Source organism: Mastomys coucha, unplaced genomic scaffold, assembly GCF_008632895.1.
Source record: "Mastomys coucha isolate ucsf_1 unplaced genomic scaffold, UCSF_Mcou_1 pScaffold6, whole genome shotgun sequence".
Lineage (NCBI taxonomy): Eukaryota > Metazoa > Chordata > Mammalia > Rodentia > Muridae > Mastomys > Mastomys coucha.
In genome coordinates, this window is record NW_022196912.1 from 87,923,736 (window position 1) to 87,950,337 (window position 26,602).

The 26,602-nt window shown below is 44.2% G+C and overlaps 1 protein-coding gene across 1 annotated transcript; it reads left to right on the forward strand.

The window, feature by feature from the left end:
* The first annotated feature begins 285 nt into the window (after positions 1–285).
* On the forward strand, positions 286–3,188 carry Six6 (SIX homeobox 6). The gene is made up of 2 exons (XM_031355853.1): positions 286–1,238; positions 2,247–3,188. Exons 1-2 carry the CDS (start codon positions 667–669, stop codon positions 2,413–2,415), a joined length of 741 nt encoding a protein of 246 aa, XP_031211713.1. The 5' UTR covers positions 286–666; the 3' UTR covers positions 2,416–3,188.
* Positions 3,189–26,602: the final 23,414 nt, after the last annotated feature.

Sequence of the window (26,602 nt, forward strand, 5' to 3'; positions counted from 1 at the left end):
GAGAGAGAGAGAGAGAGAGAGAGAGAGAGAGAGAGAGAAGTTCCACTTCTCTCCCTGTCCCTTTGGTGCGTGCGCTCCCCGGGGGGGTTGCCGCTTCCCTGAGTTTAAACTTTCGATTTCTCGAAGGGTTTGTTTTTCCCAGTCCTCTTTTGTCCTCTGGAGTCCTTTCGACCCGGGCATAGCACTGCTCCCAAAGTGAATTCCTGCAGCATCCTGCCTCTCTAGTGGGAAAAGAAGAGGGAGGGGCCGGACAGGGGGAGCCGAGAGGGTGAGACGCGGCAGATTTCTTGTGTGTTCCAGCCTCTCCTACCTTTTTCTTCCTTCAGGTTCAGTAAAACACTGAGCAGTCTCCCCCACAAACCGCGGGCGCTGTCGATTCTGGGGAGGTGCTGAAATGGCTGGGGCGCGCTTGTCGCAGCCTTGATTGGCAGAGCCGCCTAGTGACTGACAAGGGGTCTCCATGGCGCCCGCGTCTCCAATCCGCCCACCCCAGTAGCGACAAGGTCTAGCTGACTGGCGTGTCCTAGCTGAGCAAGCGCAGCCGAACCCAACCCACAGCTCTTCTAGGCGGGAAGGCTCCCCCCCGACTTAGTTACCCCTAGCCGCACCCCACTCGGCCCGCGGGCATCTGCTGCGTGTCCCGCCCGGGGCGCCCGCGCAGCCTCGATGTTCCAGCTGCCCATTTTGAATTTCAGCCCCCAGCAAGTAGCCGGGGTATGCGAAACCCTGGAGGAAAGCGGCGATGTGGAGCGCCTAGGTCGCTTCCTGTGGTCGCTGCCCGTGGCCCCGGCAGCCTGTGAAGCCCTTAACAAGAATGAGTCGGTGCTGCGAGCGAGAGCCATCGTGGCCTTCCACGGTGGCAACTACCGCGAGCTCTACCATATCCTGGAAAATCATAAGTTTACTAAGGAATCGCACGCCAAGCTGCAGGCACTGTGGCTCGAAGCGCACTACCAGGAGGCAGAGAAGCTGCGTGGACGGCCCTTGGGGCCAGTAGACAAATACCGGGTAAGGAAGAAGTTCCCGCTGCCGCGGACCATTTGGGATGGCGAACAGAAGACTCACTGCTTCAAGGAGCGCACGCGGCACCTGCTTCGAGAGTGGTACCTTCAGGACCCATATCCCAACCCCAGCAAAAAGCGAGAGCTCGCCCAGGCAACCGGACTGACCCCCACGCAGGTGGGAAACTGGTTCAAAAACCGCAGACAAAGAGACCGGGCAGCTGCAGCCAAAAACAGGTCAGTACCAGGAGGCCTCTGGGCTTGGTGCATACCGGGATGAGGCGGAAGGAGGCATTCTCGGCCCTTACCTGGTGTCCTGGGACTCAGATTCAGAGGGAGTTGGGAACGCAGTCTGTCTTGGGTTTATGAACCCACTGTGTTCTAGATTCCTATGCAGGCTCCTGGTTCCCCACCATCCCCTCTGGTTCTTGGGGCTTTGGGGGTCACTGCAGCAGCTGGTGTGGGTCACCAAACTAAGGTGCTTGTCACTGTAGTTAGGGAAACAGGGGGCAGGGGCGGGGTGGGGTGGGGTGGAGAGAAAGATTAAAAGCCAGGATCAATCAGAAATCCGAGGCCCAAAGCTAATTTTTACTAACGTGGACCCAGGCTCTCATCGAGTGAAGCCTATCTAGTTAGCTTTATTTTTAAATCTCGGCGGCATCCTCCCCTGAGGCTCTGAAAAAAGGTTTCAGTTTTCAGAGGATCTCAGACTCTACGAGGCAGAAAGATGTGTTTTCTCATGACACAACTATCCTATATCGAGCCAGCAAGCTAGGCGGCCTATGCTGTTCATTCTCCAGCGTGTGGATCTTGCAACTCAGGCCCAAACTCTTCAAGCATCCTCCAGCCTCAGGCATGAGCCATGGGGAGATGTAGTTTTAGAAAAGGAATCCCAGGTCCTGAAGCCTTATCTGTCCCTCTTTGCGCTGGAGGATTTCTGACAATCCTCCAGTAAATCTCCCAACGGTGGGTGACTAATGACAAAGATCTGGGGAGTCTAAGGCGGAATTCACAGTGAGCCGGGAAAGAGGGAGACAGACAGGACAGACAGAGAGGGGGACAAACTGCAGGATTCCGTGAACGAGCTGATGTGCATCGGGGTCGCTTCACCTTTCCCAGCTTGTCAAGGTCTGAGGAAGAGTGTCTTGACAAGGAGCTGGGGGTAGGCGGGTCAAAGAAAATGGGGACAACGTGGTGGCTTGATTTCTTGCTGTGACCAGTGTCCCTTTCTCCCCAACCCTCCAGACTCCAGCAGCAAGTTCTGTCGCAGGGCCCAGGGCGGGTGCTACGCTCGGAGGGTGAGGGAACTCCTGAGGTGTTGGGCGTCGCCTCCAGTCCGGCTGCCAGTCTGTCTAGCAAGGCGGCCACTTCGGCCATCTCCATCACGTCCAGCGACAGCGAGTGCGACATCTGAGCCGCCCACTCAACACACTTAGAATCCAGTGTAAAAATGAGATAACACAAAATAAAAAAATAAAAAAATAAAAAGAGGACGGGACCAGCAAATACAGCGCTGGCAGAAGCCCCGTGACCAGGGACCCGCGGGCCTAAAGGCTCTAGTAGCTAGTTTCCATTGCTCTGGGACATGCGGTGAGGCCTGACCCAACGCCACTTCTCTTCTCATTGCTTTACCTGAAGGATCTGGATGCAAAGGCTCCTTTGGAACAGAACTGCACGCTGAGCGCCTGCCCTTGAGTCTCCTGTGGGTATCTCACGTCGAAAGGACGCTGTTATATATATATATGTATAACTTTTGCTTTGAAGGTTTCTTTTTTAAAAAACAAAACAAAACATATATATGCTGTTTATTTACTTATTTAAAGGACTTCCATGATAGGTTTCTCTGTAGCTTGGGGAACTTGCTGTTCTAAATGAGCAAGCTCACACGTTCTGTGTGAAGAAGCCAAATAATAAAACAACTTGGTGGATAACCTTTCTTAATTAAGGGAGCTGCTATCTCAGATTTTTAAAATCACTCTTATTCCCTTTGCGGGGCATGCAGGATGGAATCTTATTCAAATAGTCTCTCTGACTTCTCTATATCCATTGATATTTCAGTGTATATATTTTAAGCAACCACGGATAAACTGCTAACCACCCGCCACATCGGATTGTATTAAAATGTATGCATATGTATACATAAACATATGCACATTGCCATATTAAACCCAGAATTTGGAACATGAACATGCCGTCCATCTATGGCAGCGCTTTTCATTCGCCACGCAGGTGATCATGGTTTGTCCACCTAATCCTTTTTATTAAGTGTTAGTGATTTTCAAGAACAATTTGAGAAGACAAATTCTAGACTCAGGTAATGAGTCCTATTTTACAAAAATGCAAAGACATGAGAACTTTATGATTAAAAAGTGTTTCCATTTTGTTTGAGGCCCTCTCCCACTCAGAAGCAGTGGGCGCTTGTGATCATTCAAGGTAAGCATATAGAGCATGTAGAATTTTTACCAAGTACATGTAGTTTATATGAAGACCATTTAAAAAGATAGGAGAGGTTGTCATTAACTAGACCAGCATCTTCCTGCTTCAGAAATGGGTTTTAGTCAAGTAAATTAGTTTCACCAAGAGAAATACTAAGATAGGAGACAGTACACAGGCTATATATTGACCAGAAAGCAAGCTTCAGAGAAATGGCAGACATTTTCTAAATCAATTCTCTACACTTAACATGCAAACAATTCATCAGAAAGTTCCTTGCCTTGGAAATAGCCTAAGTTAAAATATAAAATATTCTTAGCATATAATTGTTCTTTGTACATACACACATATTTACCACATGCACACACATACATTCTACTTTTGCACTAAGAAAGTAAATAATACCCAGATTATCTAAGATTTTGTTTTTCCTAGTGAAATGGATTGAACATTACAAAATTTGACATTGATCTTTAAATGCCGTCCAGTTGGAGTTCTTTTAATTCACCTCTCTGTTCCTAGAAGGTACTCCTTGGGTCAAGCACCTGCTAACATTTCTGAAGGAAAAAAAAAAGTTAAAGTTCCAAACAAATGAAAACTGAAGTTATGAAAGACAATAGGTGGTCAAGTGGCTATTGGAAGCTCAGGACATGAGAAAGGGCTGACGAATGTATGTGTGTATTATGTATGAGTGTGTGTTTGTATGTATATATGCATGCACGGATATTTGTTTGTATGACACTTAAGCAGAGTTAGCTACTGTGAGCTTTAAAATTGTCATCACTGTGTCCAAATGTTCCTTATCTAGAAAATTCTTGCAAATTGAAACTCTCATAGCAAAAGATGGACAGGTTTAGGAAGCTTTTGTGATCAAACAGGTAATTCCCAAATCAAGCCAATGCCCCTCAGTGACCCAAGAAAGGTCTCCATGGCAAAGCTACCTCTTTACCTCCTAAAGTCCCTGGTAAGTCTTTTGGTGCCAAGGAGGGGAAAATAAAAGGCACCAAGAGTGCAAATGTTAAGAAATTGTTCACTCTCCTGGCCATGACCTGAAGCTGAGTATCTCCTTCAATCTGTACCTTGGTTGGTGCTGGTGACTCTAACTGGCAGAGCTCTGGAGGTTTGGGGCAGCCTGGTCTACTAGGTGAGTTCCAGGCCAGCCCTGGCTACAGAGTGAGGCTTTGTTTTGTTGTCTTTAAACACAGAATGTTTCAGAAAGCAACACCGTATTGCACCTGAGATTCTCTTGACTCACCCTAGTCTAGAATCAGCCCATCAGGATTGTACTAAAGTAAAGAAAATTCATGGCTCTCCATCTTATAATCTAGCTCCATGTCATCCTCATTTCAGCTATGGATGATCCAGAACCAGAAATTGGAGAAGTTTATTGGCAAAATGTATCTCTTATTTTTGTGATCCCAGGTCAACCGGAAAAGAAGGAGAGAACTAATTAGTAAAATGATGGACAAGAATTTGAGATTCTAAAAATTCCTGACCTACTCGCCTGTTTGAAATGCCTGAGACAGAAGCAAACATCCACCCTCTCCAAAAATAGAGTAAGGCTGCAGGAGCTAAGCTTTCTCTATATAAAACAGTGCTTAATGAGACTTATAGAAAACCAGAAGGCCAAACAGGGAAGGCGGTTTCCCTATCTGCATTGATGAAGGCTTTTAAAGGAGATATACTATTTACCTAAGTTAACACGTTGCCCAAGAATGACATTTAAAGTCATTACAATGCTTCAATAGCATGTGGATTTACTCCTCAGATTTCATGTTGAAATCTTGGGGCACTAACATTATTTGAGGATGTTTTTGTACGTTTACCTGAAATCTGGTGACACTTAAAATTGCTTTGTGATGAGTTCTTGGAATGACTCCAGGTTGGAAATTAGCCCAGATCTTCAAACAGCAATTTACTTAATCACCCGAGTCAGCCCATAAACATGTATTATAAAGATTTAAAATTTTTATATCAATTTTATCCTAGCCTAGGCTGCGTTAAATTTGAGGTAGTAGGCTCCAATAAAGGTTCTGAATCTAGGGAACTGTCCATAGGGCAGGTTTTCTTTCTTCTGAGTATCCTGTCACAATTTCCTCCAAAGCAATTAGTCCAGCACAGACGAAAGAAGCCTTTTTACATTTCAACAGACCTGACCAAAGCCGGGATTTTACCTCGGCCTCAACTCGGCTCTTCTTTGGCGTCTCACCATTTTCAACTACCCCAAAAAAACTCTCCAAAAGGCTCGGCTCCTCTCGCCTTCACTGTAACCACCTATTCTGCCGCCACCCCAGCGATCCCCCTACAGCAGTTTGTTTATAAAAATCCAGAGGGAAGAGGGGAGGGGAGCCCAGGCTGGGGATGGGGAAGGGTTTGCTCTTTGTTTACATTAAACAAATGACAGGCAAAGAGCTCCGGCAAAGTCTTCCTTGACCTCGTTCTCTCTCTCCAAGTCTCACAAAAAAGGGGAAAAAAAAATTGTATCCGAAGAGCCGGTGAATGAGGCGGGCGGAGGGGAGTCACAGCTTCTCGCTCTATTCAGCCGGGACCCCAGCGCGGCCGATTTCCGCTCCCATTGTGAGGCGGGCGGCGGGGAACCGGGGTCCGCGGGGCGGCCGGCGGGGCTGTCAGGCGGCTCAGCGTAATCAGGGCTAATGACAGCGGCCCAGGGCCCCGAGGGACAAAGCGCTGGGCCGCGGGGCTTTGTCGGTCTGAATGGCTAATGGGTTTGCCCGCGGGCTGCGAGGGGGCGGCGGCGAGGGGAGCCCGGGTCATTGTCCCCGAGCCGGCCCGGGCGCGTCCCCCGGAGCTCGGCGCGCGGCCGTGAGGCCCCCTGCAGGCCTGCGGCGTCTCGGCCGCCGAAGCGTGGGTCCCCGCGAAGGGACGGCCCGGTCCTTCCTCCAGTCTCGGCCAGCCGGTCTGTGCGGAGGCCCGACTCTGCACACCCGTCTTTAGCGAGCAGCGCCCGGGGAACTCACGCATTGGAGGCCCTTCAGCCGCTCCTGCCACGCTCCGCGAGCTCGGGTACAGAACCTTCCCCAAACCTGGGGGCAGGGTTGAACCAAACCGAGGTGAGAGCAGAGGCTCGAAGGTCCGCCACAGCGTACGCAGACGTGCGCCCTCCTCTGTGCCCCGGACGGCGCCGCGCTCCCGGGGTGCGGACCCGAGACCCTCCCGCAAGTCTGGGCCGCACCCAAAGCTTCAGAGAGTACGGCCTGAGCTAGGCGGGTCGGGCCTGGACCTCTGGCCTCACGGAGCTGGAGCCATAGTTCTGGACTCAGGTAACCGTACAGGGAGAGGAAGCGGGTGCCGTCACTCACAGCTTAGGCCTGGCAGACCACGGGGACACACATTCTTCTTTAGGATGCTCTTCCTCAGGCTTGATCCTGCCATACAAAATAGCCCCAGACATTTAAGACAACCATCTGGCTTTGTTTTTTGTACCCCACCACCTCCTAAAACAAGAGGTCCTTGAGCGAGATCCCAGAGCGGTCACAAGTAGTTGAAAGAGCCCTTACCTCAGCACCCCATGCCCTCCAGTTAGGTGGTTTGTCTGCGGGGATGCTGCCCCATACCTGGACTGTTAATCTGTCAACCGAATCAGGCTCGCACTACCCCCTCCAAATCTCAGTCAGTCTGGGCTTCTCCCTTTATACTTACAATGTTTTTAAGCATTCTTTTCTTTATTTGGGTTTGATTCTTTTCCCCTTTCAGAGAAAAATGTAAGTCCCTAAAGGGCAAGACTTGAATCTTATTTCTCTTTGTTCTCCCCATGCCTATCCTGAGCAATAGCTGCTCGATAAATATTTTTAAAATACTGCATGAATTACTGTATCTTCCTTGAAACCATTCTGTTCTACACAGCTCTCCATAGGAATGCATTTGAACAAGCAAAGATGACTGATACCAGCTGGACTCCAAGTTCATCTCAATCCTCTAGAAATGGATGTCAGGCTATATTTTTCAGATCTCTGGGATGATTTTGAGCGCTCCCTCCTTCCACGTACATGGTGGGGGATATTTTGTTTTGGAATTTTGTGGTTTAGGGTTCATAACATGAAAATGATCTTCACACCAAACACATTTTCCCAAACAGTAAGACTTGAGTCTCAACATTCCTTATCCATTACACTTTCTAAACCTGAAAAGAAATTTTCTGATACTTTTATCTATAATAGGACGGTAGGATCCACAATCTGACAACTACTGTGCTTTGAATGTCTCTCCACGTTGAGACTTAAACCCCAGTGCGATTGTACTGATGGGTAAGCCCTTTAGGGAGCGCTTAAGTAAATGGGTGCTCCCTGCCTTTGTTAAAGAGCTCCAGAGAGCTGCCTGTGCTTGTCATCAGATGCAAGCTCTCAGCTTCTGCATCAGCGCTATGACTTCCGGCCTTTTGCCAGGACAGACTCTAACCCTCTGGAACTGTTCCTGCATGAAGTATCAATGGGAAGTTTGGGAAATTTTCTGAATTCAAAAGACAAAACAGCTGTCTTTGGGGTGTAGAAAAGAGCGACTCATGAAATGTATGCCTACTTTCCTGGATTTGTATTTATTTGTCAGCTTAAGCCTGGAGGCCTGAGTCTGTAAGGACCGCAGCTGAGTCCAGAGCTACCCAAAGATGAAGGCCAGCACAACACTGGTGGTCCTCTAGCATGGACGCTATCCTTTTAACCACCTGGCAGAGAGAGACAGAGGTAAAGAGTAAGGGAAAGACTTACAAACAGCTCACTACCCGTGACCCCACCCTGGGCTCTGACAATGCTTATGGGAATGTGGCCTGTGTCAGCTCTCCAGTTGGCTGGCCTATGGCTTCCCCATTATTTATTACTTGTTATGAAATTCTCTCTGGGACAGATTTCTTTTTGGTTTCTCAGCAAGGCTACCATGAGCCTACACAGGACCTTTATTCAAACGATGAAAAGAATCACTTCATCAAGACATTTTGCTGTACAGTTTTGTGTGTGTATGTGTGTGTGTGAGAGAGTGAGAGAGAGAGAGAGAGAGACAGAGACAGAGACAGAGACAGAGACAGACAGAGAGACAGAGAGCATTGAAAGGAGCTCTTCTCCTATAGGTAGATATACCAGTAAGATACCACTTTACAGTGCAAGACAGGCAGCCCTCCTGGAATCTACTTGGCCTTGATCTTGGGTGTCTCAGCCTCCAGCACCATGAGAAACAAAGTTCTAGTATGGATTGATTCTCCAGGCTGTTTCTATTTCTGTAATAGCAGGAGGTCACCCTCTCTCTCGCCTGTCTTTCTTCTCCCTCCCTCTCTTCTCTGCCTACCTCTTTTATCCTCCTACTCCAGTCTTGACCCAGAAATTGAAAAGTAGTATATACACACAAACAGAAACACAGGCTAAGCATCCATTTTCAAGATAGAGATTGATATCCCACTCGGATGCTTAAACCAATTTAAGACAGAATACAAACAGGTTTCATGAAAATCTTACTTAGATCATGAAACCCTCATGAAAATCTACCTGATAAAAAAAGCTCAGCTCAACTTTAAATTTTAATGAACAGAAGCCAGTGAAGTGTATAATTTCAAATTCTGATAAAAAATATATAAGGCTGTCTATCTCCTGGGAAGTAATTGCAGCCTGAATCTGTCCATTTATAGCCTAAAAATACTGATTTAATGGGTTTTTTTTCCAATGAACACATTAGACTTGAGTATTCCTTTTTCTTTTTTCTTGTTTTAGATTTATTTATTTGATGTGCATGAGTGTTTTGTCTGCATGTATGTATGTGCACCATCTGTGTGTCTGGTGCCCACAGAGCTTAGAGAAAGGCATTGGATCCCCTGGAACTGGAGTTAAGGTTGTTTTTGAACCACCATGTGTGTGCTGGGAACTGAATCCAGGTCTTCTGCAAGAGCAGAGAGTGCTCTAAACTGCTGAGCCATTTCTCCAGCCCCTAGAATTGAATTTTGTAACAATGAAATCAGACACCCAATGGTCAAGTGACACACATTTAATTTGGTCCATGAACAGTCTGGGTAGGGATAAACTGGTTTATTTTTCATGTCAAACCTTTTCAGGAATTTAGAATACTTACTAATAATTGTGTATATTAAGGGCCATTTAAAGCATATTTTATTATAATGGGTATCACCCTGGCTTTCTACAGATCTGTGAATTTGTATTTTTCAGCTAAATAGACAGCATGTATACTAGAGCATTTCTTTCTAAGATTATCTTTGCAACTAACTGTGGTTATATGAGTTGTAAACTGGAAAATGCGTCAACAAAAAAAGAAAAATATATTTAAGCAGCCTGTAGCTCTAGCTTTGGACCTGACAAGGCAGATTCAACAAACCTGGCCTGGAATTCCCAATCACCATGAAGCTGGACAAGTCATTGACTCTCAGAGATTTTGGGTTTTACTCCCATAGAGTAGGGCTAATGGTATTCAGAAATACTGTGAGCAGTGCAAAGCACCTCTCATGGCCCTTCACATAACATGCTGAGAGAATGAGTCTCTGCCTCACTTTTCTTGGTTAAATGTTAAAGAAAAGAAATGCTATATATAATTTTCCTTTTAAATTTAAAATTTTGTGTGTGTGTGTGTGTGTGTGTGTGTGTGTGTGAATGTATGTGTCAGTATGGAGCACATATACCATGGTACACATGTCAGCGGACAACTTTGTAAAGTCAATTCTCTCTACCTTCACTTGGGTTTGGGGCATGGAATTCAGGTCACATGACAAACACCTCAAACTGCTGAGCCATTTCTAGGGCACTAAGGTCCCATTTTTTTTAAAAAAAAAAAAATGGAGTTGGGAGGCTAGAGGGATGACTCAGCAGCTAAGAGCACTGACTGCTCTTCCAGATGTCCTGAGTTCAATTCCCAGCAGCCACATGGTGGCTCACAGCCATCTGTAATAGGATCCAATGCCTCCTTCTGGTGTGTCTGAAGACAGCTACAGTGTATACATTTACATAAAATAAATAAATAAATATTTTTAAAAATGGAGTTGAGATCAACGAGATTGCTCAGGGGGCTAAGGCACTTGTTGCCACACCTGAGCACCTGGGCTCTGTATCTAGGACCCACTAGGATGTATCGTATCAGGATACAGAAGCTACACAGTAGGACAGAACCAGCTCCTCCCAGCTGTCCTCTGAGCCCCCATACACAAACACACACACCCCAAAGTAGATAACTAAAAATATAATACTTTTTTTAATGTTACAGTGTCTAATGTTGGGAATTTTATTTATTTTATGTATATGAGTACACTGTAGCTATCTTCAGACACACCAGAAGAGGGCATCAGATCCCATTACAGATGGTTGTGAGCCACCATGCGGTGGCTAGAAATTGAACTCAGGACCTCTGGAAGAGCAGTCAGTGCTCTTAACTGCTGAGCCATCTTTTCAGCCCCCATAATAATTTTTAAAATGGGGTTTACTTTTGTTTTGACAAAGCCTTGCTGTATAATTCAAGGTGACTTAGAAATTGTGATGTCCTGCCTAGATCTTCCTAGTTCTTGGATTACTGACATATAATGTGACACCACCACAACTGGCTTTAAAGGCTGTTTTTAATAGACATCATCTATATAATTGAAATGTTGCTGACTTTTGTGCATACTGTAACTATGCAGGAGATTGATCACAGAGCTCAACTTTAGCACCTGCTCTGCTTTGAGCCACACCCCAAGGCAAGCTGACACTGCCCTTAGCATCCAAATGGCTCCTGTTTACCACCCCAGGAAGAAGAGTCCAATATCTTGGCCTCTCAGTGGGGACAATGGATTGCTCCAGTATCATCTTTCTTTCTGCCTGGAACCACTTACCTTTTACATGGAACTCTTCAAGAGGTCCTGGTCAATGTCACATAACCAAACTTTAGAGGTTAAATAGATGCAGTGTTCAAGGTGCGGCTTAGTGGTAGAGTGCTTGACTAGCATGTCCAAAGCCCTGAGTTTGATCCCTAGCAATACACACACACACACACACAGAGAGAGAGAGAGAGAGAGAGAGAGAGAGAGAGAGAGAGAGAGAGAGAGAGACAGACAGACAGACAGACAGACAGACAGACAAAGACAGACAGAGACAGACAGAGAGAGAGAAATATTCTAAATTATGAGTACAACATTAAATAAGAGAAAAGAAACCACAGTTTAAAAGGAAATGTGCAGGAAGAGCCCACTCTTCAGAGTCATCGCAAACTGAAACCATCCAAACACTCGTCAGCTGATGAACTAGCTAAATGAAACGGAGTGAAGCCATAGCATGGAATAGTCTACATCATAGAAGGATGAAATGGGAGCTAGGGAGATGGCTCAGTGCATAAGAGCTCTTGCTGCCCTTACCGAGGGCCAGAGTTGAGTTCCCAGCAGCCACTCAGGTGACTCTCAACATCTAAGCCTGCTGCTCCAGAGGATCTGACACTCACGTCTGGCTTCCACAGACTCCTTTAGTCAAGGACATATACGCATAAATAAAAATAAAACTATGATGTATGCTACAACATGCATAAGCCCTCCAAATATGATGGACATAATAGGATACATATCGTATATTACATTTGCATGAAGAAAAAACCCAGAAGACACACACACATACAAAGAATTTCAACGTTTTTGGTCTTGCAAATGAAGTACGAAATCCAGACAAATAACAAAATCATTTTACAACTGCCCTCCACACCTCTGGGATAATTTTGCCCTGCTTTTTCTTTCTGCTCACTGATTTATTTGGTAACAATTTTACAGTAAACTTCAAACAGAGGGGTAATTTGGTTTTCAAGGTGAATTGACTTAGATGGTTTTTATTGGCAGTTTAGAAATATCTTGTCATCATCTTAGCTTACTATTGCTAAGTTCGTTTATTATTTTTTAGATTGATGTAACATTCTTTGAAAGCCTCAATGACATTTCTTTCATATTTGAGCAACAGGCTCTCAGGATGCTTTTTTTCATCTCCTTGCACTATGACCCATCTGAAAACATCTTTGCTGGGACAATACTCACTAGTAAGTTTGTGATCAGAGACCTCATGTGTTTCTGTCATGGCATAGATCAGCTCGTTGGGCATTGAGGATATTTGTGGGAGACATTCTGCCCTGCAGCAGCTAGCAGCTTTACTCAGAAGCCACAGTAAACCATAAAAAAAGTATGCCATGAAACCAAATTATCTCCTCCTTCCCTCTAGGGACCATGGTTGTTCCAGTATCATCCAGCAAAAGAGGAAATGGAGGGAGAGTGGAAAGGGACAATTGTCTACTGTCACAAATCATATTATTTTTTTACAAATTTTCAAAAACTGCATGATCCTGTGAACACATTACCAGGAATTGCTTACAGGGCTTTGGAAGAAGCTGGTGCAGATGAGGGATCTTAAAACCTAAGCATTTACTTCAAGGTTATTTTTGCCTCCGAATAAACAGTGAGAGATGGGAACAGGCTCTCCGACTCCAGGCCCATTATCCTTTTCTATTACTGGAGACAATGTATTTTCCAAGAAAGTTTTAGCAGGGTTCTTCTGAAAACCTGTTTTTAAAAATGATTGAGAGACCAACCAGCCTGATCTACAGACTGAGTTCTAGGACAGCAAGGGCTACACAGAGAAACCCTGTCTCAGAAAAATAAATTAAAAAAAAAAATTTTTTTTTTAAGGAAGGAAGGAAGGAAGGAAAGACTGAGAGGCCAGGGTGCTTTATAATCTCACCACTGGGGAGACAGAGGCAGGGAGTATTAGGAGTTCAAGGCCACCCCTGGTGACCCACTGAGACTCTCTCACAGCAATCACCTCCACAACAGAAAGACTGGCTGGTGGAAGAAGGGAGAGTTTAAGTTGTTCATGGAAAGCTAGACCTGGGATGGCCATGTCTTCCACTGTACCCCCTTGTGTATTCTACCTCAAATTCTCAAAAGCGGGTGTTCTTCATTTTCCCTTTAACACAGACTATTAGCAGTTGTCAGAAAAAAAAAAAAAAAACAGAAAATTCAATTCACACCAGCATACAAATAACTGCTGAAAGCTTAATGAATTCTGTGCAGATGGGGCACTGGGATAGTCCTTACTAACTGCAGAGGGAATGATCCTTTAATTCAATACCCCCAATCACTAATAATAGCAATTCAAACATCGCTAGAAGGCTAGAAGAAAATTATTTTTGTTGGAAGAAAGCCAAGCTTCCTTCAATCCTTTGCAATAAAGTAAATAGATAAAGGACTGACTTTTTTTGAGTCAGCCATTATAATTTTTTTTTTTTTTTTTTTTTTTTTTTTTTTTTTTTTTTTTTTTAGTTTAAAGGAGGAGGTAGCACCCACTTGGCACCTAGGAGGTGGACGTGTGCAGGTCGGAAGTTCAAGGTCAGCCTCAGCACCACAGACTACACAGCTTGTCTCAAAATAAACATGCACAAATGCATAAATAATGAAGCTAACCGTGCTAGCCTCCTTTGAAAGCGCTTTCCTCCTTCACTCTTTCCCACCAGACTTCACTATGCAAAGCCTACACTTCCTCAGACATGTACCCACGGTTCAGACTCCTATAGTCAAGCCTCTGCTAACAACTCTCATGAGCCCTTCCCTCGACACAGGACCAGAATCAGGCTGAGGAAAGCAAGATGCCTGAGGTACAACTTCATGGAGTCATTAACTCCCACAGCCCGCAAGCTCAAGCGAGGCACGTGAGGGGAAGGAGGCTCTTGGAGGTTTCACGGATGCCTCCTGCTGGTTTCTGCTTTCCTGGGGAGCCCCGTGGCCTGCAATCAGCCGCCTCCACGAATCTGCTCATAGTGTGGGCATGGATGCTCTTTACTTGCATGTATTCTGCTTGTGCCACATCCCTTCCTACCTTCATTTGGTAGCAGCATTCTCAAAAACCTGCCCCTCAACTTCAGCACACTTCTAGAAGGGTGCAGAATGCAGAATCCCAACCTCCCACTCCTTATGGAATATAAACTAGGACAGCCCTTTCCAGAAAATGTTGAACTGACGACAGAGGAGCTGTTTTCTGTACCCTTGGATTGAAAGCATAAATATGTGGCTGTAACTTCAATTCTTTTAACGTTTATTTTTAATGATGGTTCTTAAACACTTTAACCTCTCTCGTAAGCCACCATCCACCAGAGGAAGTGGGAAAGAAAGGTTACGGGGAAGTGGACAGGTTTAAAAAGGTTCTTTGGAGCAACTCCCATCTGTGTTGTCTGGAAACTGGCAGTTCAGTTCATACGTCAGCGCTCGAAAACACTTCACAGATATATCAGCAGTCCAGTTCAGGAGAGTCGGGATAGCAAACACAAATCAACAGCAATGGCATTACCTAGCAGAGACAGCGGGCCTCCTCCGCACAAGTCAGCAGGGGGTCAACAGCAACACCAGGAGAAGTTTTCTGCTGTGCCTCTCATAGCAAAGCGAAGATCAGTGAAGACTGGAGACCAACAGGCATTGTATAGCAAGCTCTATGAGCAAGGCAAGCCAAGCAAGCTCCCATCACTGTCCCTTGAGTCCTATTTATGTCCTCCAAACATCACTCGACCTCCACTGGGTCTTGCCTCAGCATGTGCATCTGTCTCAGCTGACAACACTTTGCCAAATCAGCCCGAGTCCAAGGAAGGAGCAAGAAGCCACAGCACACCCCCAGAAGGTGTTTGATGTGTTTCTGTCTATGGAGCCTCAACAAATGCAGCTCAACTGCAATGTAAAGCCGACCAATACATGGGTGTCATCAGCGAAGAATCTTTCACCACGTGTCCTTTCACATGCTTGCTTTAGCAGAGCATCCTTTCTCCTGTGTCTGCTTCAGCCAAATGTCAATATCTCTTTGCAGAGTAAATTAACTAAAATAAGGTATGGCTATTGATTGCCAAGGAAACAAGTGGAAATTGAAAAGTGTCAGAAATCTTTTTTTTTTTTTTTTTTTTTTTATTTCAGGAACCAAGACCTTCTGCTTATTTATATCTAAACAAATGAATAAATACTAGAAGGATGAACAAGAAACAGTGGTTCCAGGTTGGGGAACAAGCAAGCAGATGACAACCTGGAATTAGAGTTTCAATGTAAAATTGTTTAACCTTATGAATTAATGCTTCTTCAACACAAGTCATGGCTTGGGTAGGTGGTTCAGGGGTGACCTGCTGCTCTCTCATTACCCTCTCTCTTTGCTTGAAGCCCTGGTCTGACTATCACTGTTAGCTGTTATGAGACCTAAGCTCTATTGTCCAGAAGAGGGGAGGGTTACAGAAGATTGAAGAGAATTTGAGAAGTTTTAGACGTTCCTCACTCCAGACCAAGGCTGCTACATAGGCAGCTGACGGCAGGCATCCAGACCCTCCCTGGTGTACACGGGCCACAAACAGGTGGGCGCTGGCACACACAGACTGGAACACAGGCCTCATAGAGGTAGGTCCACAGACCTACAGCAAACAAGACACTCACAGGCAGGCTGAAAGCCTCTAACCTCAAGGCCATATTTATACAGAGTCACAAAAGTCCTATGCTGCCAAAAGTAGTTATGTAACAGATTATATCATTTTTACTTTTGGGGCTTCTCAGACATCTGGCAATAGCCATTTTGTGCTGACTCATAGACTCCTGGATACTCAGTATCAGTATAACTAACTCATACAGGATGTTCATATCAGCACCATGTTGTCTAAATATACACTGACCCATATAGCCCTCTCATGACCTTGACTATCTACATTGTCAGTCACTGGCTACTGTTGCTGCCTCAGACCTTGCAGATATCTCAAGTCCTGTCAGCTGTAGTAAGCTTTCTTTCACAGCTGTGGAGAAGGAGTTGCATTTGTTCTTAATCCATTACTTGTCCAAGGGATGGTTTGAGTCTTTTTCCTAAAGCGAGTGGTGGGGGCCTCTTCTTGGAAACCATCCTTTCTAACAATTTAGTTTATTACTGTTAGCTGTATTAGAAGCAAGAATATGTAAAATGCAATGGTGCTTAACAGATCTCTTCAAGAGCACTGAGGCTTGCTATCACTGGCCCGAAGATTGTATTTCCTACCCAGACTGCTTGGTTACCTCATACCAAGCCCTCTTTCTCCTCTTCCCCAGGGCTCTAGACTCTGCTATTTTAACTCTTAATCTTCCTTTTAACCCAGAACCCCTACACTTATTGCAACAGGAGAGCAGCTTGCAGGGCTCACCACTTATCTCCCCTCACTCTTAGAGAGACCAAGCTCCTGGATCAATCCACAGAGCTAAAGGAAAAAAACAAACCCACACTTCTGACAAGCAGCAAAAGCCTAAGGCAGGCAGCAGCTAAGGGTCACTAGCTCATCACTTGTATGTCCTTCCAAGACCAAAGTGAGAAAACCCCTAAACAGTAGAGGAGGTCACGCCCCAAAAGTCTGCCGGTCGGGGTGGAGAGAACACGGGCCTACAGAGCAAAACCCATGAACGAAATCCTGAAGACTCCAGGGTACCTGAGCATCCAGGTTATAGCGGCAGAGTTTCTACCCAATAAACATGTGCTTACGCATTTGTTAAAGCAAACTGCGAAAACAAGAAGTAATTTTGAATTAACTCACCTTAATGTGAAACATTAAATTGACTTCCTCTCACTCTCCACCCCCACTTTAAAAAAGATGGAAGAGAATGGAAAGAACATTCTGCCTCAGGCACCAAATTGCTTTATGGAGTCATTGTGAGTCACCATGGGAATGCTGAGTTTTAATTTGTATCTTCTTGTTAGCGTAGCATTATCGACATCCTTCAAACTGTGTTTCCTCTATTTAAACCATTGTCCTATTTAAACCATGACAGATGCTGTCTCTGGATTTATTCTCAAATTCTCTGACCTCTAGGGCCTTCAGCAGAGGTAAAACTGGTCTAAAAGAGAGGTGGATTTAGCAGTTTCTCCAAGAAAATAAAGGACCCACAACTACTTTATACCTCAAGTAGAGTGTGTCAGTAAAGACCATTGCTGACTCTCTCATTCTGTAGAGTCGGGCTCTGAGGGAAGCCTGAGGGCTCTTCTCCACTACAAAGCAAGCTCCAGAGACTAGTAAGGAAGATTAGTGCTATAGTTGGTCCAGTCTGATGAGAAAAGGGATGGATAAGGGGCAGGGCTAAAGCTAAGACAGAAGCTACAAGGATGGAGCTAGACAAGAAACAGTTACCCTTTGAAGTTTAAAGCCTTCCTTCCTGTCAGACAATTTCCTCACTCTGGAAATTTTAGAATAGGAAAAAAAAATCTGAATTTTGAAAACAAAGCTGTTATGTTTCTGATTATTTGTATTATACTGTGGGTAAGTAATTAACTCAGTTTCTCTCTTTGATACCAAATCTTATTTTTTTAATTCCAAACCTGTTAGTAAAAAAATCTAGCAAAGCCAGGCTGTGGTGGACTACGCCTTTAATTCCAGCACTCAGGAGGCAGGGGCAGGTGGAGCTCTGTGAGTTTGAAGCCAGTCCAATCTACAGAGTGAGTTTCAAGACAGCCAGGACTACACAGAGAAACCCTGTCTTGAAAAAACAAAACAAAACAAAAAACTAGCAGGACCTGTGGACAGTTGTACAAACTTTTGTTGAAAATCCACATAACAACAAGCCAACCCATAGAGAGATTAGTGCTATGTGAGTTGGAGCAATGGCAAGGGACCTTCAGTGGGTACAGAGCTTCTTTAGGACCATGAAAATATTATAGCATAAATGGGGTTACCAATTCTGTGAACATTCGCTTTAATTGTATGCTTTCAATGGGTAGATTTTATAGTGTGTGGTAAATCAAGATAAGACTATAAAAATTTTATAAGAAAGAGAGAAAGAAAGGAAGGAAGGAAGGAAGGGAGGGAGGGAGGGAGGGAAGGAGGGAGGAAGGAAAGAAGGAAGAAAGGAAGAAGGAAAGAAAGAAAATCCACATATCTAGGCAAGAGTGCCATCCAGAATAGTCCCTGGAGCTTGCTGGAAGGCCCCAGTCTCAGGACCGCATTCCAGGCCTACCCAGTTGGAACTATCAAGTTCCGGGAACCAAACTTGCATTATCAGGTTTGTAGAGCATGCACCTTCACTTGCTGAGCCATGTCATCAGCCCCTCCATAGACTGCCTAGGTTGAGAACCTTGGGCTTCTGGAGTACTCCAAGTCAGCCGTCCCAATCCCTACCTATGTTTCCCAATTCCCTGTCTGTTTATTCTACCGACCCTTGCTTGGTGTCCCCTCCCTAGGCCCCAGCTGAGATGTGTATGTGTTTCTTCCCTGATTGCTAATGTTTCAGAACATTCTCAAGTCTTAAATCTGAGCAGTTACTCAGTGGAGAGGACAATGGATTGCCCTATTTGTGAGTGGAGTCTGAGGCCACTTAATGGAAGCTCCACGCATTAATTCTACGAGAAGAGCCACAGTGCAATAATAATGACATGGAATCTAAGTGGTTATGGTGCGTTCAAAAACACTGAGTGAGTAGACCACGGCCATTTAAAAAGATTGCTTCAGTTCGGATCACTTGGCAGAACTAAAACAGATGGGCAGAGACATTTACAGGACAAACATGAGCTGTCACATTTATCCCTTGAAATCTAGAGGTAGTGTGTTATCTAGTAAAATAGAACATAATCTAAAGCCATTTTTGCTCTCACCTTGAAAGGATGGGGCCACTATAACATGTTAACAGTCTTTTGATTTGCTTTAAAAGAATCCCTTTTTGGGCTGGGGAGAAGGCTCAGCAGGTTAAAGAAAACCCTGCCACACTCAGCCCGATAACCTGAGGTCGATCCCTAGGATACAAGGTGAAGTCAAGGGACTCCTCTAAGTTCGCGCTCCTGCCCCTCTCCCCAAGGCGTAATTTTAAAGTAACCAAAAAACAAAAACAACAACAACAACAAAAAAAAAACCCATAGTGGTGGCGCATGGCTTAATCCCAGCACTTGGGAGGCAGAAGCAGGCAGATTTCTGAGTTCAAGGCCAGCCTGGTCTACAGAGTGAGTTCCAGGACAGCCAGGGCTACTCAGAGAAACCCTGTCTTGAAAAACCAAAAATAAATAAATAAATAAATAAATAAATAAAATAACCACTTCTTTCTAACACTAAATTTAGGCCATTAGAGGGAAAACCTCTCCTCACTGCTGAAATATCTCTAACCCCTACATTAAGGTCAGGAAAGGCACTGTTCAGAGCTGATGGTCAACATCACTGTCTCTCTCGACCTGGACCACCCTTGAGTGATATTTCATACCTGTGCCTTACTTCTGTGTTCATCTCCTTCCTCTTGCTTTTTTTTTTTTTTTCTAACTATAACTGCATAGGAGTGGGGAAATCTTCCTAGCCTGCATGCCGCTGCTTTCTGGATATAAATCAACTTGATAATAATGAAATCGCAACCACATATCATAAATTCACACACAAAAAATTATAGCAAATCTATAAACCTGTTCCCTGATATACCGGCTACACTTGTTAAAACTACAGCTCAAGGGAGCACTGGGGATGTATCATGATAATAGAACATCCTTTTGGAAACCTGGAGAAATGGCAACAAAGTGTGCATAGTAGGAACTTTGCAGACAGATCTTAGCACAGCTTGTTACTAACCTCTACCACCTTGTTATGTCTACAGCGCATACACTGTTCAGTATATTAGTTGTCAGCGGCCTGTAACAAAGCAGGATTGACACATAATAAGAACTTTCTACCACAAAAGGACTTTAAATAGCTCCTGATACTGTTTATACTAATGCTGGGATTAGAGCTCAGAGGTAGATGACCAGCTAGTGTATGTAAGGTTTTGTGTCCGATCCCCAACACCAACAGGTACAACTGCCTTTCTTGAATAAACATTCAAATAGTGTTGTTACATTTAGCAAATGAAACATATAATAATTTGCCAATTAACATTACCTGTTTCCTATAACATTTTTAATGTTGCTGATAGAAACATTTAATTTCCTGCATGGTTTGCAGTGTATCTCCACTGCACGGAGCTGTCAGATGCTGTTCCGTGGTTAGGGTTGGAGTCAGATTGCCACATATCTTTTGTGCCACCACAGCCAACTGTTGACTTAGATAACACTGCTCTGTGATCTCTAGCCATCTGCTCCTCTTGAATGGATTTGAATAAGCATGAATGTTCCTGTTAGGGGTTTGATATAAAATGTGTCCAAAGGCCAATATACTGAAGACTTGATCCCCAGGTGATATTGATCACAGAGCTTCTAATCTCATCAATGGGTTTAGCTGTCAACTGATTAGTTATTGAGTGAGAATTTTTATTATTTTATGTATATGCATGTTTTGTCTGCATGTGTGTATGTGCACTATATGCATACTGGGCCTGAAGAAGTCAGAAGAGGGTGTCAGATTCACTGGAACTGGAGTTGCAGATGGTTGTGAGCCACCGAGTGGACGTTGGAAACTGAATCCAGGTCCGCTGTAAGAGCAATTGCTCCTAACCACTGAGCCATCTCTCTAGCACTAATTGATACTATTAAGTTTGGACTGGTTTGGAAATGCACGGACCAGTTTTGAGGATGCTGTTGTAAGGAACTACATTAGTTTTTAATTGCTGTGATAAAATATGTAAGTAACTTAAAGAAGGGAAGATTTCTTCTGGTACATGGTTTAGGAGGTTTAAGTCCTAAGGCCATTGGTTTGGGCCTGAGGTGAGGAAGAATGTCCTCATGGTGGGCACATATAGCAGAACAAGATGCTTACAATGGCAACCAAGAAGGAAGGAGAGGGAGGAAAGAGGGTGTGTGGCAGAAGAAGGTAGGAAAGGGTTGGGAAAGGGAAGGAGAGAGAGAAAGACAGAGACAGAGAAACAAAGATAGACAGCGATGGAGACAGAGAGTGAAACACAGAGAGAGAGTAAGCTGTGCCATTCAGCTAAGCCTCCCTCTTTTGGATCCATTGAGCTGAAGATCATCATCTGCAATTCCAGTTCCCAGGGAATTCACAGACCTTGTCTGGCCTCTGCAGGCACCAGGTGGGTATGTGGTACGCACATATGCATGTAGGAAAAACACACATAAAAAATAATTTAAAACTAGTACAATCGCATAGTTCTGGGTTTAATTCACTTAGTTTCTATGACAGTGTGGAAGACTGAGTTTAATGAGTGCTGCTGGAGAGAAAGCTGATTCTTCATCCGCTGGAAAGCTGCTGAGTCAGCATGGGGGCAGTGGCAGTGCATGCCTTTAATGCCAGCGCACTCAGGAGGCAGAAGCCAGCAGTCCCTTTGGTGCTAAGAACCAAACCTGGGTCTTCCGAATGAGCCAGCAAGTGCTCTTAACCACTGAGCAATCTCTTCAGACCCTTCACTTATTATTAATTTTTTTACATTTATTTAATTTTGTGTGTATGACAGTGGTTGTGAGTGCGCGTGCCCACACATGCCACAGTACATGTGTGGAAGTCAGAGGGCAACTTTGTAGTGTCTGCTCTCTCTTTCTGGCACTGTGGGTCCTAGTGATCAATCTCAGCCTGTCGGGCTTGGTAGCAAGAGAGGTTATAGACAACTCTAAATTAAAACATTTTAAAATCACCTTTGATGAGAGAATAAAGAAAATAAGGTATACTTCTCACAATAAATACACTTGACACAAAGGTTGATATAAATGCCCCTCAAGTGTTATAAAACACAGTAAGTGTCTTCTTGCTTAGAACTTTGACTATCAAAGAAATCGGGACTTTGTTTATTTGTTTGTTTGTTTTGGCTGCTATGTGGTATTTTCAAAACTATTTTCACTCTTTATTTTAATAAAAATAAGCAGTTTATTAATGCTTATTGGAAGATTGGCTAGAATTTGCAAGCAAAGATGAATTCTAACTGAACCTCTGAATCATGGACAGATTTGAAATTAGGTGTGATCAAAAATCCTAATTTCGAGCTGGAGAGATGACTCAGCAGGTAAGAGCACTGACTACTCTTCTGAAGGTCCTGAGTTCAAATCCCAGCAACCACATGGTGGCTCACAACCACCAGTAATGAGATCTGACGCCCTCTTCTGGTGTGTCAGAAGACAGCTACAGTGTACTTATTTATAATAATAAATAAATCTTTGGGCTGGAGCGAGTGGGGTTGACCAGAATGAGCAGAGGTTCTAAAAGTCAATTCCCAACAACCAGATGAAGGCTCACAACCATTTATACAGCTACAGTGTATACTCATATGCATAAAAAACTAAATAATTATCTTTTTTTTATAGAAAAAGAATCCTAATTTAAAGATGTTACCAATAAGTTGGGAGTTTTTTGTTTTGTTTTGTTTTCCCCCTATTTGGCCTAATGCCTTTCTTAGGAAAAATTCAGAAGAGTGAATTGTCCATATGTGATGGTTAATGTTGACGACACAGGATCTAGAATACTTGTGGTGGTTTGGATATGGTTGGCCCAGGGAGTGGCACTATTAGGAGGTATGGCCTTGTTGAAGCAGATGGGGCCTTGTTGAAGGAAGTGTGTCACTTTGGGGGTGGGCTTTGAGACCCTAGCTGCCTGAAAGCCAGTCTTCTATTTGCCTTCAGAACAAAATGTAGAACTCTCTGCTCCTGTAGCACCATGTCTGACTGCCATGCTCCTGTCTTGATGAGAATGGACTGAACCTCTGAACCTCTAAGCCAGACCCAATTAAATGTTGTCCTTACAAGAGCTGCCTTGGTCATGGTAGCGATGGAAACCCTAAGACAATAACCTAAAAATCCAGTCTCTGGACACACATGTCAGGGATTTTCTAGACTGAGTTAGTTTAGGTGGGAAGGACTACCCTAAACATGGAACTACCATTCCAGGGACTGGGTCTTATAAAAAGAAGAAAGTGAGATGAGCACTAACATTCCTCTGTCTCTGGTGTTTAATGTGGAAACTTTAGGGTTCTGTGGGAAGTCAGTTGGATGGTGTTTTGCTGGGGCAAACACGTGAAGGAATGTTTAGCTGAAGTGGTCACAGGTGAAAGACGAAGGCAGACTTGTGAAAGGATGTTTAGCTGAAGCAAACACAGGAGAAAGGATGTTCTGCTAAAGCAAGCATGTGAAAGAACACGTGATGAAGGATTCTCTGCTAGTGACACCCATGTGTTGGCCTGTTTTACATTGCAGTTGAGCTGCTTTTGTCAGGACTCCATAGACAGAAACGTACCAAAACACTTCTGGGGTTGTGCTGTGGCTTCTTGCCCCTTCCTTGGACTCGGGCTGATTGACAGAGTGTCCTCAGCTAAGACAGATGCACGTGCTGAGGCAAGAGCAGTAGAGGCCATGAGATGTTTGGAGGGATATAAATAGGACTCGATGGACAGTGACGGACTGAGCCTGACTTGCTTATAGCGCTACTAGGGCAACACTTGTGGGTCTCACTGATCTTTGCTTTGCTGAGAAAGGCATAGTTGAGAACTTCTCTTTGTGTCCCTCCAGGTCCCTCCTGCTGAGTCCCTCAGGGCTGAGGCCTGGTTGTCTCTGCTAGGTGGTATCACTGCTTAAAGACTCTACCTAACTGAACTGCTAGTGTATCTGTAAAGTGTTTATGAATGGATTGAGCTGCTGCTGCTAACCTGTGAACTGAACTGCCAATTTCCAGACAACACAGACAGGAGTTGCTCCAAAGAACCTCTCTAAATAGGTCCACTTCCCTCACATCCTTTCTTGGTTAAAGTGTTTAAGAACCATCATTCAAAATAGGATTTGAAAAAATTTAAAGTTACAGGCATTCATGTCTTTCTGCTTGCCAACTGTGGATGCCCTGTGACCAGCTGCCTCATGCTCCCACCACCGTGACCCTCCTACCATAAAAGGCTGTACCCTTAGACCATCAGAGGGGAAAAAAAACCCTTCCTTCCTAGGAGGAGAACTATGCCCCCCACGAAGTGCTTGTCATGATAGAAATTGTGTAAATACATTTAAAAATGGAGAAGCCAGCCAGTTTTTATGGACTTTTGGGCCACTTCCATGAAACTGTTCCTCTTCCAACCCTGTAGCATGCTTTTTTTTTTTAATATCAAATCTTTTAATTTTTTTCTTTGTTTTTGTTTTGTTTCTGACATTTTCATCATTAGTTAAAATTGTCAGTAGTAGCCAGGGCAGACTCAGCAGGTCAAAGCTCTTGCCTCACAAGCCAGAAGACAGGAATTCAGTCCCTGGAACCCACAAGAAGGTGGGAGAGAACTGAACACACAAAACTGTCCTTTGATTTCCACATGCACACGCATGTTCATTACAATGAATAAAACTTTTGAGCATCAACAATATATTTATTGTGCTATCCTGTATATTACCTATTTGCACTGTCTTCAGAGCTGGAGGTATAAATTGTTAAGACTGTTAGAAAGTTGTCATTCCTTTTATGTATTTCTTAAAGCTTTGACTCCATGAAAGTGCAAGGCCACAACACTGACCTTGAAAACCCTGTGCATGCCTACAAAACTATTTCAACTTCCTTGACAAAAGAAGACATTGTCCTTTTGTATACTTGTGTTGTGAGAGATGAGATTTCTGGAGATCAGGACTGGAGAGATGGCTCAGCAGTTAAGAGCACTGGCTGCTTTTCCAGATTATCTACTTTTGATTCCCAGCACCCATTTAACAGCTCATAAACATCTGTAACTCCAGTTCCAGGAAATCCAGTGCCTTCTTCTGTCCTCTTCTGCAACCTGGCATGCACCTGGGTGCACAGACAACATGTAAGTAAAACACTCAAACGCATAAATAAAATTTTCTGAAGTTCTCAGCTCTTCAAATAAGGAATTCATGCTGGTGGCCATCACAGTTATTGACTGATCTCATAAAAAGACAAGTTGTCCACCATGGTCCTTGAGATGCTATTGTTATACAACTCAACCCTGCCCAGGCAATGTCTTAGCCATTGTATCTTTAGGATTGTGTTTTATCTGTGCAACTGTGTAACAGTTTTTAGTTTATATGAGTGGTTACTGTGGAAAATGCCATTCTTACTACTTTATTGTGTCAAGTAGCCAGTGGGATTTTTCTACCATATTTTCATGTTTCTCAAGTTAATCTCTTGTTTAAAATGTTAAAACACACAGACACATACACACACTTTTCAATAGGCTTACTCTTTGCATATCTTCTTCATAAGGTGACTCTTCAGTTCTTTTTGATTGGGTTCTATTACATGTAGTTTTACTCTACCCCACCTTTAGCTCTGGGAAGTGACTATGCTACCAGCCCCCTCACAGCTTCCCTTGAATCCTCAGACAAAAGCCATACACACACACACACACACACACACACACTTGCTTGTTTTCAACTTGCCTTCTTTGCACAATTGCTGGGCACTACTATCCCCCACCTGGAAAATTACCAATTTCTTATCTCCATCTCTCCCACCTGCCCTAAACTTCAGTTGCTAAACTCCTCTGACCACCTGCCTATAGGAGCAGCCCATGTGGTCACTCTGTTTTTGAGATCTTACATGGCTCTTAGTTCTTCTCTCTCCAAAGCATATCAATTTTTGTTCTCCTTCCTCAAGTCTCCCTGCCTGTACCAGGGACCCAAAAGTCTCACTTGTCCCTTCTGCCCAGCAATTGGCTCATGGCTTTCTTTTTCTTTTCTTTTCTTTCTTTTTTTTTTTTTTTTTAAGATTTAGTTTGTTTATTTAATGTGTATGAGTACACTGTAGCTGTACAGATGGCTGTGAGCTATCATGTGTGTGGCTGCTGTTGAACTCAGGACCTCTGCTGGCCTCGCTTGCTCACTCCTTTACTGCAGCTGTCTTCAGACACACCAGAAGAGGGCGTCCGATCTCGTTACGGGTGGTTGCGAGCCACCATGTGGTTGCTGGGATCCGAACTCAGGACATTCAGAAGAACAGTCAGTGCTCTTACCCACTGAGCCACCTCGCCAGCCCGGCTCATGGCTTTCTTTATTGACAGATCAAGAACCAATTGAGGAACAGGACCTTAGCATTAGAACTGCCTTCTACAAGGTTCAATTATTTTTACTTTTTTTTTTTTTTTTTTCCGAGACAGGGTTTCTCTGTGTAGCCTTGGCTGTCCTGGAACTCACTCTGTAGACCAGGCTGGCCTTGAACTCAGAAATCCACCTGCCTCTGCCTCCCAAGTGCTGGGATTAAAGGCGTGTGCCACAACCGCCCAGCTATTTTTACTGTTTTTTAATTACTGAATTTTAATAACTGTGTATGTTGGATATAAGTCTTTTGGCTACACATTTTCTTTGCAGATATCTTTCTCCAGTATGGAGTTTGTTTGTTTGTTTTTTAATTCTCTTAACAGTGTCTTTCAC